This window comes from Myotis brandtii, unplaced genomic scaffold (genome assembly GCF_000412655.1).
Source record: "Myotis brandtii unplaced genomic scaffold, ASM41265v1 scaffold147, whole genome shotgun sequence".
Taxonomy (NCBI): Eukaryota; Metazoa; Chordata; class Mammalia; order Chiroptera; family Vespertilionidae; genus Myotis; species Myotis brandtii.
Window position 1 is genome coordinate 1957144 of NW_005355292.1, and position 15328 is coordinate 1972471.

The following is a 15328-nucleotide window of genomic DNA, read 5'->3' on the forward strand; positions in this document are numbered from 1 at the left end:
CAGGGTCCCACTGGCCATCCGAGATCCCCCTGGCCATCCGAGATCCCCCTGCCCATCTGAGATCCCCCTGCCCATCCGAGATCCCCCTGGTTATCTGAGAAGGCTCCCAGCAGGAAAGACGGGTGCAGGAGCCCACAGCCAGAGAACCTGGCCCACCACAGAGGCCACAGACCCGCCCAGGAGGTCCAGGCACAGCCCAGAGTGGGAACATCAGGAGTCATGCAAGGGACCTATGGGCATGTCTTCCCCCAATTCTCTTTCCTGGTCCCCAAATTCCGAAGTCTGGTAGAAGCAGAAGGCTGGGGCAGGGGCAGGGCAGGAACATGACTGGAGAGGCTCTGGGTGGCCCTCGAGAGGGGACTGCTCTGCTTCTAGCATAGAACTTGGAAGGAGACTCATCCCCTCTCCCATTTTGTTCAAGCGCTAAAGGTCACAGGGGCACCACCCAGGCACAGGCAGCGTGAGAGCCCAAACATGGGGCACAAGTGCTTGGGGGCAGAGGCTGATGCAGGACGAACGAGATTTGAGTGCTGAGAGTTGGGCTCTGACTAGTTGAGAACAGACTTAACCAACAGCCCTAAGAGAGATTCAAGGTCAACCTTCAAGGACACAAGAGGCAGATAATACAACGAATAGAGCCAAACACTGTTTATCCAGAGGTCTAAACCTAAGAAACATCCCAACAATAAAATGAGTAGGATTTCTTAAATAATCACCCCTTTTCGTTAAGGATCCGAGTTTTCCATCATGTGCACTTGATAATGGCAAAACCATGGACAGCGAAGTGCCCCGGCCCAGAACTCCAGACCAGCGGCTACACTCCATGTCAAGAAACTCCAATGTCATGAGCAAAGGGCATTCCTGCTAAGGAGAGGACAGCCCTGTACATGGTTACCCCCCCGCACCCCCATGAAGAAAAAGGATGGAGTAACACGGTCAAGCAAATGATGATCCTGCTGCATTCTGGGAGGAGCTGGCTCCATCCCGTTCTTTTTTAATATATATTTTATTGATTTCAGAGAGGAAGGGAGAGGGAGAGAGAGAAGAACATCAATGATGAGAGACAATCATTGATCAGCTGCCTCCTGCACACCCCCTACTGGGGATGGAGCTCCCAACCCGGGCATGTGCCCTGACCAGGAATCGAACCCGGGACCCTTCAGTCCAAAGGCCAACGCTCTATCCACTGAGCCAAATCAGCTAGGGCTCCATCCCGTTCTTGCTGCGGCAACCGGAGGTGTGCCCCTCAGATGCCCCTTCAAGAAAGCCCAGCATCCACCTGCACAGCCTCCAGCTTCTCAGCTCAGGCTCTGCCTCACCCCGGACACACGGCCAACACTGAAGGGGGGCAGGGGGGAAGCCCAGCCCCTCTCCCAGCGCTGGACCCTCCAAGCCAATCTCTGCTCCAGGGGTCCAGGCGGGTTGGTCGAACTGTCAGGTCTGTACTCAGCCTGGGGCTCTCTCTCCCCAGTCCTGCTTCCCCCTCATTTTATCGTCGCCCCCTACACCCCCTCCAATAAACTTCTTGCATTCCTAATTCTCTGCTTCCCAGGGACCCCAACACAACGCTCCTAAAACCAACACTAGTGCAAAATTACGTATCATGCCCCGATGTGAAGACAGGCCCTGGAAAATAACATTTCCCATCATTCCAATGACCCACGGTGCTATTCGGCCACTTCAGAGGAAATGAGCCAGCATCCGAAAGCTTAATCTTCAGTGAGTGATCTGATGGCGAAAATACTGTTCTTCTCACAGTGACACAAAACGGTTGGGGTTGTAGGTAACGTATTACTTTCACATTTTCAGGTAAAGCTAAAAACTTATGTGATGCAAAAAGAATAGCAGACACTTACTCAATCCCACAGTTGGTTTATAACATGAATTAACATCAATCCAGAGATCTTCTAAGGCATCTATTTGTAGTTCTGTAAAATGTGTTTAAAAAGAAAAAGGAACTGTGAGAGCATAATGCTGAGTGTGATAAATCAGACAGAGAGAGACAAATACTGCGTAATCTCACTTAAACGTGGAGCCTAAAAACCAAAGGGGCAGAAACAAGAGTGGGTGGGGTGGGCTGGGGGCGGGGCACAGGGAGAGTCCGCTCAAGGGCACAAACTTCCGGGGACAAGAGGAGTGAGTCCTGGGGTGTGAAGCGCAATTGGGATGAGAGAGTCAGCAGGTTTTCTATTTGGCCGTCAGGGGAGGTTGTCCTGCAGTGAACAATGCCGGACGCCGTAGGTGCAAGTTGCCAAAAGAGTAAACTTTCAATGTTTTCACCACAAAATAAACTGAGAAAGTGAGGCGATGGAGATGTTAACTAACTCAATTGTGGTCATCACGTCCCAAAACATCCGTGTATCAAATCGTATACACCATACACTTACACCGTGTGGAACATCAAACATATCTCAACAAACCTCGGGGAAAACAAACAACAACAAAAAAACCCTGTGTGTCATTTTTCCTAATTCATAGCCACATTTTTGCACCAGGTAAGTCTTACGTCACGTAAGATTCATTTGTTGTTGTTTGTTTTCATTTCAGTTTTTAGGAATCGAGTAATGGGTCTCTTTAAGTCCTTTTACTGGCTCTATGTGAATCTCCCATTCCTAACGACTCAGAAATAAGAACAGAAGCACACTGCTTGAATTATCCAGAAGATAAAATATTCTCTTTGGTTCTGTGTTCTTTCCTGATGTCTTTGTTCGTTGCTAATACTGTCTATTAGCACCCCTAACCTGGCCCTAAACCCTCAACCCAAACCCTAACCTTAATGCTTCCTCCAGGGACCACCTCCCCTGACAGCCAAACAGCTGCAGGCTCTGCAATGTGCAATGAAACTGGTACATTTACACAACCTTCTCTTCAAACAATAATGAAAAGTAAGCATTTGAATTGGGAGCTTTTTCAAACAACATACGTCATGAAAAACTTGACTTGCTCTTTACTTTGACGTTAAGCACCAACTTTGGATTGGTGACGGATGAATCTTAACTACAAAGGTTTTCAGCATTGCCCCCTTTTAAACTTGGGTTTTAAAACAAAGGACAGAGAGTCGCATGGTTAGAGTTACATGTTTTGTCAGCCTCAAGCTCAGTTGGCTCAATAGCACCACTATCGTAAAAGTTTATGGGACTAATTTGGAGGTCTATATAAATGGGTGTTATTGTTTATTTTTGGATATTGATAATAGCAGCATATTAGCAGTAAACGTGCAATGCAAATGAACAGTACTTTCCAGAAAATCCACCAAGAATCGCTCAGAAATTAACAGCCATGCTTCGGTTAAATCTGTTTACTTTTTCTAAAGTACACGCTCAGAAGTAACATGGGACTCTCAATTAAGCAAAACAAAACCGGGATTTTAATTTAACCCTGGAATTTGATCTTTAAAATTAAAAAAAAAAACTTTCTCTGCTATTTACAGTTCCTGCTCTGGATAAATCCCAACATCTGGCCGCCAGAGTCAGCGGAGCCCAATGCGTGGAGAGAGACACATGTGCGAGTTCATGCCTGCGAGCCCGCAGTTTCTTAGGGTAAAACGCTGTGGTGCTTCCCCCTCGTTTCTTCCTCCTCAGAAACCCCGAGCGCATTTGCTCGATGCACCCAGGGTAAGAAAGCGCATGTTACATATCACAACCCGGTGTCCACACACACACACACACACACACACACACGCACTAAAGCAAGTCTTCCCACGTAAGACGTTTCCATTCCATGAGGGATGTATCCTGGTCACTTCCATTCTCTCCCTCCCCATTCCTCTGCCTTTGGTTAATGTTGGCCTTGACCCTTCCCACAAGTGGGCCATGACCCGCACTGAAAACCATGGCTTACAGCCTTGCCAGGGAGTGGCCTCCAGGCCAGCAGCCCCAGGGCCCTGGGAGCACAGGTTCTGCAGCCAGCTCTCCCCAGGGGACCCTGAGCACGCTGACCTGACCTGTGAGAAGACTTGCTCCACAGACGGGTCTGCGGGAGGAGTGTCCGTCCTCTGAGCTAAACTCAGACCAGAATGAGCCTCCACACGATCCCTGTTCAGAGCAGCTCTGCCATTCATCCCACTCACCTCAAGCGGCAACGCGCTTTCTGGCAGGGACTTAGGGGCAAATGAACATTTTTCAGTTTCATCAACTGCGTCCAACGGGGTTTCCATCACCAGCCCAGGGCTCCGGCCTGGGACCCCCTGGGCCTTGGTGCGGTGGGGCCGGGGGGGCCGTGAGGGGGGCTAGGCTGGCTGCAGGAGGTCTGTGAGCATGTATGAGAGGGTGTGTGCACTTATTCTGGGGAGAAAATACTTGAATTCACTGGATTTTTTAAAAAAGTTCCCTGATTCAAAAAAGTCAAGATGAGCTACCAAGCTATGACAGGACAGAGAGGATGCGCCTGCGCACCTGACCGAGGAAAGAGGCCGGGCTGCGAAGGCGACATGCTGCCTGATCCCAAGTACACGACACCCGGGAAAGGCGAGGCCGCGGAGCCTGAAGGAGATCCGTGGTTGCCAGGGGCTGGGGGGGGGGGGGGGGGGGAGAGGAATGCGTGGCGGGAGCCCAGAGGATGTTCAGGGCAGGGCAACTACTCCGTACGAGACATACATGCCGCTACACATTAATCTAAACCCACAGAGCGCACAGCACAACGCGTGAGCCCTATGGTAACCACCGACTCTGGGTGATGCTGACGTGTCAACGTAGCTTCACCGACTGCTAACAGATGGACCGCCTGGTGCGATGCCGCTAATGGCGGGGGCTGTGGTGTGTGCGTGGGAACAGGGGGCATATGGGAGCTGCGCACTTTTCTGCTCTGTTTTGCTGTGAACTTAAACTGCTCTAAAAAATAAACCATAAACATATACATATACATATGCATATACACACACACATCACATACACATACATATACATATGCATATACATGTACACATAAAAGTTAGTACAGAGTGCCCTTGAGAACACTTCTGTGTTGTAAATCCGTGGTGTGATTAACAACCATACCTAGAAAGGAGGAGAGAAGTGTGCAAAGACATGGAAGCACCGAACAGACTGACGAACCTCAGAGGAAAGGGGTGAGAGATCCACCAAAGAACTTCTGTGCATCTATGCATAACCCATGGACACAGACAATAGTGCGGTGAAGGCATGAGGGGGCATGGGAGCAGGTGGAGAGGGTCAATGGCGGGGAGGAATGGGGACATCTATAATACTTTCAGCAACAAAAATAAGTTTTTTAAAGAGTTAGGTGTGGCTCCTTTGGTTGCTGGTTTGATTTCCAGTCGGCACATGCCCGGGTTATGGGTTACTGGCTAGACCCCCAGAATGGGGCAGGCAGGGCAGCCAACCAATGTTCACTCTCACATCGATGTTTCTCTCTCTCTCTCTCTCCCTCTCCCTTCTTCTCTCTCAAAAAAAAAATCAATAGCAAATCGTTTTTAAAAAATTATTATTATTCATTATCTAAGCAAGGTCCACAGAGACACCTCAGGCACTTGTTAAAATGCAGTTCCCTGAGGCCACCCCAAACTTACCGAAAAAGCTTTGGGGGAACCCAAGAATCTGCACTGTTGAGCCTAGAGACAGGCTGTCTGAGAACCACCCCTGGAAGGAAGGCCCCGAGGGTTTCTAGGCCAACCACACAACCACACACACTTACAGCCTTTCTCCCGGCAAGTGACCGACTCGCCTCCGGCCCCAGCCTACACCTCCTGGGAAAGCTGGTGCCTCCCTGAACACCAGCATCTCTGAGTCTTAACGAGGAGTCACCAGTGTGGGGGGCCGTGCAGCAGGCCCGGGGAGCAGGCATTGAACCTCAATGCAGGCGCCCTGAGCACAGCCCGAGGGACACAGGAAGCCGGTGAGAGGGACAGACAGTAGAGCCCAGCTCCAGGGCAGCCCACATCTGTGGGCAGGGCCGCTCGATGCTAGAAGCCTCTCCTATTTTTTCGTATCAGATATTTTGATATTTTCAGACAATACTCTTTTTCTGATCATAAAAATCATACGCACTCATTGTAGAGCTGTTTGCGAGTTTGCTCTTCTCTGCTTACGGGCCACTGCCCTGCAGAGAAACGAGCGCGCAGCCCCGAACAGCCCGGAGTCTCCAGGCGCGCCGGGGGTGCACACCCCGCTGGAATCCGATCAAAGCTGATTTATTAAGGAAGAATTAGGCAGCGTATCAAAGGCTTGCGTCATCCTCACAGTGCACAGACTTCAGGGGGAAACTCCGGTCTCTGGTCTCTGCTGAGTATATCCTCAAAGGATAAACTTTCTAACTTCCTGTGGAGCAAAGTGACTATAAATCAGATCTGCAAACATGTGTGAAATGCTTACTGCTCAATGGCCTTTTGTCAGCCAGGTAGGAGCGGGGAGTGAGGCCCAGCCTCCTCCAGGGAGCGGGAAGCGGGGAGCGGGGAGCAGGGAGGGGGCTAAGCCAGGAAGGGCCAGGAGCTGGTCTAGCCCCTCACCCGGATCCAGTCGGGCACCGTCCGGGGATCTGGGTTTGCATCTGCGTTGTGTTCTCTGTGCTCCCGCTCACCAACTGGACTCTCAGGCCCCCTGGTGACCTTGCACTTCACGTTGGCTGCTTCTTAAAACCCTTTCAAATCCTTCCTCCTACGAAACGCAAGCAGCATTTTAGCCGAACGCCTTTTACGGCCAGAAATCCTCCGCGTTACTTCCAGAGCGGCAGCTACAGAATCACGGGGGAAAGGAGCTCTCGGCCGTTTACTTCTTGGGAAGTCCTGACCCTGCCGCTGTCAAGTTCTTTCCAGAACATTCCCTCTTCTTCCTTCTCCCCCTCGACTGCGATGACCTAAGAGTAGGCTAATGACACGCATTAGTAATACCACCCGCTATTATGCAATTGCTCTAAGATTTCATATTTGTTCTGGCAGAAAAGAACGGTGGTAAATTATGCAGAATACATTTCCTTCATGCAAAAGGTTTCTTCCCGCCGTCGGCCCTCGGACAGGCGTGGGAAGGACACACAACCTTTGTGGCTGCCCGCCCCCCTCGCCGCACACCTGCACGGTTAGGTCACCGCTGTGGGGAACTGAAGTCCTTTTCAGGAGAAATGAGCCGAAGGCAAAGTCATCCACTATTTACATTAACAGGCAAGTGGGCCATTCGAGCGCCATTTGTAAGATTCCCCTCCCACGAGTAAAAGCCGCCTCCTCCGCTGGCCAGGAACTTCTCCGCACAGAACAGTCTCCTGAAAGCCTCCCCAAATCAGGGAGCTTATTATTTTTATTTTTTTATTTTTTTGTTAATCCTCACCCGAGTATATTTTTTTTTCCAGATTTTTAGGGAGAGTAGAAGAGAGAAGGAAAAGCAGAGAGAAATATCGTTATGAGAGAAACACATTGATTGGTTGCCTCCTGCATGAGCCCTGACCAGGGCCCTGGGCTGGGGAGGAGCCTGCAACCAAGATACATGCCCTTGACCGGAAACGGACCCGGGACCCTTTGGTCCACAGGCTGACGCTCTATCCGCTGAGCCAAACTGGCTGGGGCCCCAAATCAGAGATTTTAAGGAAATACAGAAAGGCAGTCTATTTTCCTAACGTGGTTGTCCAGGACACCAATTTCATAGACCTAAAACAAAACAAAACAAAAAAGCCCAGGAATAATTATTTAAATTCCAACAGGCAGAGTTGGATAGATTCACAAAGAAAACAGACACGTTTAGTTCTCTCTAGCCCAGAGCCATCACCAGCGGTTAGCAACTGCAACTCTCACCTGCCAGTTCACCTTCAAGCACACATGAGAGATCTGAGTTGAATTTTGTTTTTTAAAAACTCTCAAGGTTATCATTTTTCAAATCATCCTCCGCTTATCTGTGCTAACCAACAGGATGATGGGGTGATGGAGCAGAACCGAAACACGGCTCATTCCTGGGATCAGATCCGGGACGGTCCCCGTACACACGCGTTCAGGGACCATGATTCTCAGATTTGCCCAAGACTGTCTGCACTTCCTGAATTCCCTTCGGAACACCTGCACTCGCACTGACTTCACCTTTTCCTTCTGGCTGATGAGGAACAAAATGCCAATCACCGTGGATTTCGGTGATTGACCCGCCTCCACAGAACTGTAGAAGGTATTTCTCATATCACCTTCCCAGAGCTTTCATTTGCATCTAGCAGCTTCATGGTCAACAGAGTCTAAAAAAGGGGGGTTACTTTTCCACGCCCCCCCAATCTGTGTGTAACATGGGCACTTACCAGATAAATTCCAGATATTTCAGAAGAAAACATCCACAAGAGATCTCCCGCTTGCACCAGGGTAGACAGAACTGCCACGCCCCCATAAAATGTCACACAGAAATCAAATTACAGCGTCCCTCTCTACCTCCTGCTTAAACCTTAGAATCCTCAACGCTCCGGAATGCCCCTTATTTCTGAAGTTTCATGAACACCCGTAAAACCCAAAGAATGAACTGGCGCTCTCATTACTTCCATTTCCCAAGAAATCACACGTGTAAGGATGTACGTTTCACATGGTCACAGCCCGTAACACTCCCAAATATATTGTCGTTAAAATGTGTGTATGTGATATTTTGGAAAGCATTGTACATGTGAGTCCAAAAAAAAAAAAGATAAATTTTTTAATACCGTAAGCTTTCCTTTCAAGGACAAACCACTTCCCATTTTCCATAAGTGTTTTAGGCAAAGAATATAAATCAGTGAAAGTGACGAGGCCCCTCGGGGAGAAGGAATCAGGTGGGGTCCGTGAAGACCTGGCACCCCGGGGAGGACGGGAGCCCGTGGACACAGCTGAGCTGAGCTGAGCTGAGCTGAGCAGCACCGTGGAGACGGCCCACCTGGGGAAGGGGGCTCCGGCCCCATTTTCCCACAGCAGTTACTCGGGTCAAGTCTATGAGACCCATCGCCTCATTCCCTCGCCGTGGCTCCCCCCGCGTGTCCGTGTGGGACTGAAATGAGTTGGGGGTGGGGGGCCTTCCTCCCAGGGACCTGCCTCTGCACATGCCTCACTCCCCTACTCTCCCGCCGCCAGGGCCGCGGGGGAATGCTGTCGGTGAGCCGGGGCAGGTGTGGCGGGGCGAGCTGCCGAGGGTCCCTGTGCCCACGCAGAACAGCGTCTGTGCACAGAGACCCACATGCCGCCCATGGTCCCCTCCCGGGTGACCCAGGCAGTACACTCAGAATATCGGGACGTTTCCTGCTCTAACTCAGAGGTCAGCGACCTTCCGCAAAGGGCCAGACTGGATATTTTCAGCTCCGCGTGGGCTGCTGCGGCGACGCCACCAGCCACTACAGCGCGAAAGCCCCCTGGACAGTGTGGACACGCGTGACCAGGCTGTGGCCCAGGAAAACTGTCACTGTGAACAATGAGATCCGTGTTTCATATCATTTACTGTGTCATGAAATATGTTCTTCCCTTGATTTTTTTTTAACCATTTCAAAATGTGAACACCATTTTCTTAGCAATGAGCCACATAGACAGCGGTGGACATGGCGGCGGCGGGGGGGCGGGGGGGGGGACCATGGCAGTCACTGCGTGTGGGCAGGCACCATGACAGCCCAGCGGGAGGAAGCCGAAGCCTCCTGGGCAGGGGCACCTACCTTGATATGAGCTGCTGGGTCCGGGACAGTCTGCACCATGTCCCTCAGGAGGCCCGCTCCTTCACCGTCCGTGCAGCCCCGGAGACAGCTGCGAGACAGAGGACAGAACCACAATGAGCAACCATGATTCTGGGTTTTCTTTTCCCAAAGGACTAAACATGATGAAGCTGATGAAGTGATGGTAAAAAATAATAATAATAATAATAATAGTAACAACAATAACAACCCAGCTCTGCAGGAAGCACGTGTGCCCGAGAGCGTCCTTGAGGCCTGCGCGGTGCACAAAGCGACTGGAGACCCCACTTCCTTCTTTCAGGAACATCACTCGCCTTCATCCCAGGAAAACCCAGTGTGACAAGCCCCCCAAAACCCACGTCACGTGCAGTTCCTACACGTCACTGTCCATGGGCAGCATCTATGAATGATCCTTCAAAGAAAGAAGTTAGACAAAAGATGAGACATCCTCTCTCATAGTGAGCACATTGGGCTTGGGAAGTTCCCACCAACACCTCGGCCGTCTACCCATCTCCTTACGCTCCGGGCCTGTCCCGCACGGGCTCCAGGGCGTCCTGCCGAGGCCATGGCAGACTCGGAGCCCTGGGCATCCCTTCTCACTGCCGACAATTTTCCTGATCCTAGAAAGCATGCAATTCCCTCACATCTCACCAAGTCCTTCCAGGGCATAATGTCTGCTTTAAAAATGCAACAAGAATGGAGCGCTGTCTTGAAATTGCATCAGGTCGCCGTTGCGATAACACATGCTCTTGGCGCACCAATGGGAGAGGCTAAGGGAAGAGGGGCCTGGCCAAAGGCGGTTTGGCACAAGAATCCTCGGCATCCCCCAAGATGGCCTCTTCAGGAGAGCAGCGGGCGCCCAGGAAATCGCCCTCCTCTACGAGGGTCAGCCGGACCACAAGGACCCATCGCCAGGCCTTCCTCCCGGCTGCACACCCCACGCTCAGAACAGATGTTCTTTCCACACGTTGCGGCTTCTCTCTGGGACAGCTCACCCCACACAGGTCCTCCCCACACACATGCTGGTGCTCACACTGCAGGCGGAGCACGTCCCCGCCCTCAGCTCACAGGGGATTTACAGCCGCCTTTGATCCAGAGAACACAGTGGAAGGAAGGCATGTTCCGGGCTGAGCCCAGGCCCCAAAGAACCAGAAGCTTCCCCTTCCGCCTCTGGGAACGAGGACAGCCTGGCCGCCCTGACGAGCTCAGGGGCTTGTTTCATGTATAAAACACTAAAATCAGCCCCACTGGCGTGGCTCAGGGGTTGAGCGGCAACCTATGAACCAGGAGGTCATGGTTCGATTCCCAGTCAGAGCACATGCCCGGGTTGTGGGCTCAGTTCCCAGTGTGGGGCATGCAGGAGGCAGCCGATCCATGATTCTCTCTCATCATTGATGTTTCTATCTCTCTCTCCCTCTCCCTTCCTCTCTGAAGTCAATAAAAATACATTTTTTTAAAAATAAAAATTAAATTCTGAAATCTTCCACCGTTACTTTTTTTTTCTTTTTTGCGTAGTTAATAAATGCAGAGGCTCATTCTTTGTGTGTGCCTCCTGAAATGAGGTTTCCATTGAATGCAGGTAAAATTACTAAAAAAAGAACTTCAAACCCAATTTGGTAATATGGCGGGAATTACAGATCTCATAAAAGTCCAGGTCTGTGCACCCCGCCCTCGGCCTTCCACGTCTTCTGGAAGGAGTGGAAGAGAACAGAAGGGGGAGGGGAGGGGCTGTGCTGACTACAGTCCTTACAATGCAGCGATTTACAACACTCTGCAGCGGGGGCGGGAGGGAGCAGGGGGGCTGGCGAGTGGCATCGTATTTGGGAAGGAGAATCAATGGGACCAACAGAGTCCTTCCAACTACACCAACTGGTCCAGCAGAGGTCTCGGTAGGTTTGGGGCCACAAACATCAAATATGAAAGACACAGAATGTCTACGTGGCCGCCTTTTTCTTTCATCGTGACGAGGACGGGTAGGCTTGTCCGGGTCTTTATTTTACCTTCGATTGCCCTCGGCTCCCCCATCTTTTTTCCCTGCGAGTCATCTGTCTTGTTTTTGGTCAACGCGGCTTTTCTTGGGTCTTCAAAGATCTTGGAACAGCCTAAAGGAGAATGTCAACACATTAAACCCTGGGGTTTGTTTCTGGTTTGTTTGTTTGTTTGTTTGTTTTCAAATATTAACACCAAGTCTCAACTAGACGTTTAGTGACAAAATCTATTCCTTAAACATTTTTTTAAAATATCCTAAAAAGGGAATGAAGTTAAAATCCTTCCCTTAGAAAGGGGGATAAGGGGGCCACATTCCTCTGAGGGAGGCCCAGCATCATGACGCAAAAACTAGGACAGAAGCACAGGCCCCGCCCGGACTGGCGTCCTGAGGCACACGTAGACTTTCGCAGAGAAAGTATTTTGAAAATGTTTTCCTTGCCTTACAGGCCCAGCTTCAGTAATAATGGTTTTCCCAGATCATTCCGCGCTTGTCTCTGCTCTAAACAGAGAGTAACGGGGTTTGTTAACCATCCCTGAGCCTGTACTTAAGCAAGTGTTTCAGTCCCAGGAAAGAAGCAATCTGTTGAATCTGTGGGTGCTAGGAGGACCCGTGTTTTTTCGCAGACTAGACCAGTCCCAGACTCAAAGAAAAGGAAGAAAATACATCTTTCCTAGAATAGGCCTGTGGGCACCGCTCTACATCCCCATCTCTTTTTCTGGAGACATGAGAATTTTTGTGTTTATGCAACGTTCCAAGTAAAATATCCAATCCCAAAACATCTCACTTCATAGAACCCTCACAACATGACAAATTGCAAATGGCAGCTGCTCCGGTTGAAAATATTTTCAAATTAGAAAATGTCTTAAAGTATTGCATCAAAATCAATATTTGCCATGGGCAATAGCACAGTTATTTATAAATGGACCCACGGCCTTCCACCTGAAGGCTTTGAGCCCATGAATAGGGACATTTAATCCAAATTGCCCAACTGTCACAGCAAAGCATTTATTATGGCATGGAAAATACAAATTCTTGTGAACAAAAACTAGGGTACAGAACCATAGTTATAGTCTGATTCCGTATTGTTAAAAAAAATAGATGGATGAAAGCTAGGAGGGCAGACAGGAGGAGGAGGGGGACCCAAGGGAAGTGCATGAAAACCATCTTTGGGTTTCCAATGTGAATTATGGAAGACTCTTATTTTCTTCAGTATAGTTTTGGGTACTTTCCAAAACTTAAGAACCAAGAATATTCATCCTGATAGTCAGAAAAAAACCAAGCAATAGTCAAGATATGGAAGCAACCTATCAACAGATGAATGGTTAAATAAAATATACATACATATCTATGCAATGGAATAGCATTTAGCCATAAAAAGGAATGAACTCATGCTGTTAGCAATAACATGGATGGACCTTGAGGGCATGATGCTAAGTGAGTAAGTCAGACCAAGATAAATGCCAAATGATCACATTTACATGTGGATTCTAAGAAAAATAAAACGAAGTGAAAAACCTTCTAGATACAGAGAACAGATGGGTGTGGCCAGAGGTGGGAGTAGCGGGTGAGTGAAATGGGTGAAGGGGGTCAGGAGTGGGAATTGCCAGATGTAAAATGAGGAGGTCCCGGGGCTGTGTGTACGCACTGTGACTACAGTTAATGACACGGGATTGCGTATTTGGAAGTGGGTGAGAGAGTAGATATTAAAAGTTCTCATCGCAAGAAAGAAACTCTGTAACTATGTGTGGTGATGGGTGTTACCTAGACTCACCGTGGTGATCACTTAGCAATACATGCAAATATCAAATCATTACATTGCATGCCTGACACCACTCTACAGTAGTCCCCTCAGCCATGGTTTCCCTTCCCAAGGTTTCAGTGGCCCACGGTCAGCCACAGTCAAAAATATGAAGTGGAAAATTCCAGAAATAAACAATGCAGAAGTTTAAAATCACTCGCCATTCTGAGTATCCTGGTGAAGTCTCCTGCCCTCCAGCTCCGTCCCACCCGGGGTGTGAATCATGCCTCTGTCCACTATAACCGCTCCCCACTCTTACTCACTCTGTATACAGTATTTTGGGTTCTCGGATCAGTTATGAGAGAGAGAGAGAGAGAGAGAGAGAGACCACATTCACATAACTCTTTTTTCTTTGTGTTTTTTTTCCCTTTGTTTTTCTTTTGCAAACCCTGACTGCCCACAGGTCACAGCAAGGGAGCTGCTCTGCTACGTATGAACCCCTGAACCAGAAGCAGGTCATCTACTAATGGTTTAGCTCCAGGTTCCCCAGGAAATGTGGGTTGCATGACAGGCGAGGGGAGGGGGCAGTCATCTTTCTGGCCACATAACTTTTATTACAGTACTAGAGGCCCGATGCATGAAATTCGTGCAAGAGTAGGCCTTCACAGCTGTGGCTGCCTCGATCCTCCCTCACAGCCACAGGCAGCTGCCTGGATCCCGCGGCTGCAGCCTCGGCTTCATCCCGGAAGGACATCCGGTCTAATTAGCATATTACACTTCTATTATTATAGATATGGTCATCATTATTCTATTTTCTTATTAGCTATTGCTGTTGAGCCCTTACTATATAAATTAAACTTATCACAGGGACTTAACTTTTTTTTCTTTGTTTTTCTTTTGCAAACCCTTGTGCTGAGGGCTGACTGCCCACAGGTCACAGCGAGGGAGCTGCTCTGCTATGTATGACCCCTGACCCAGAAGCGGGTCGTCTATGAATGGTTTAGCACCAGGTTCCCCAGGAAATGTGGGTTGCGTGACAGGCGAGGGGGCGGCCCTCTTCCCGGCCACATAACTTGTATTATAGTATATGGTCATCATTGTTCTATTTTCTTATTAGCTATTGTTGTTGAGCCCTTACTATATAAATTAAACTTATCACAGGTAGCTATCTATAGGAAAACACATGGTAAATATAAGTTTCAGTCCTAACCATGGTTTCAGGCATCTATTTAGCCCAGTGGATTATGGGAGGGTGTGGGGGGGAGGCACCTACTATAATGTTAAATGTCAATTATACCTCCATAGAAATAGAAAAGACTAACCCAGCCGGTGTGGCTCAGTGCTTGAGCATCGACCTATGAACCAGGAGGTCATGGGTCAAATCCAGGTCAGGGCACATGCTCGGGTTGTGGGCTCAGTTCCCAGTGGGAGGCATGCAGGAGGCAGCTGATCAATGCAGGAAAACACATGGTAAATATAAGTTTCAGTCCTATCCATGGTTTCAGGCATCTATTTAGCCCAGTGGATCATGGGAGGGTGTAGGGGGGGAGGCGCCTACTATAATGTTAAATGTCAATTATACCTCCATAAAAATAGAAAACACTAGCCAAGCCGGTGTGGCTCAGTGCTTGATCATCGACCTATGAACCAGGAAGTCATGGTTCGAATCCTGGTCAGGGCACATGCCCGGGTTGTGGGCTCGATCCCCAGTGGGAGGCGTGCAGGAGGCAGCTGATCAATGATTCTCTCTCATCACTGATGTTTCTATCTCTCTCTCCCTCTCCCTTCCTCTCTGAAATCAATAAAAATATGTTAAAAAATAGAGACGTCTAAGTCACAATCACTGCACATCCTACAGGTACTGTCAGTGTTTTCCTGACAGTGGGTGTGGCCTGCAGACCCCGCCTCGCGGCTCCAGGAGCAGGTGCCCAGGGGGAGCGGGGAGAGGAGGAAAGCCAGCCCGCTTCGCCTGGCTGCACGGAGCCTGAGTGAATAAAGTGTCCCCG

The 15328-nt window shown here is 49.5% G+C and overlaps 1 protein-coding gene across 1 annotated transcript in view; it reads right to left on the reverse strand.

Annotated features, from left to right (window-relative positions):
- ERG (v-ets avian erythroblastosis virus E26 oncogene homolog) overlaps positions 1-11692 on the reverse strand; it is a 159071-nt gene extending 147379 nt beyond the window's left edge. The window contains exons 1-2 of the mRNA XM_005861297.2: positions 11595-11692; positions 9580-9667 (exon numbers count right to left, since the gene is read on the reverse strand). Of these exons, the coding sequence (XP_005861359.1) occupies positions 9580-9618 (39 nt within the window). The 5' untranslated portion in view covers positions 9619-9667; positions 11595-11692. The remainder of the gene's footprint in view (positions 1-9579; positions 9668-11594) is intronic.
- Positions 11693-15328: the final 3636 nt, after the last annotated feature.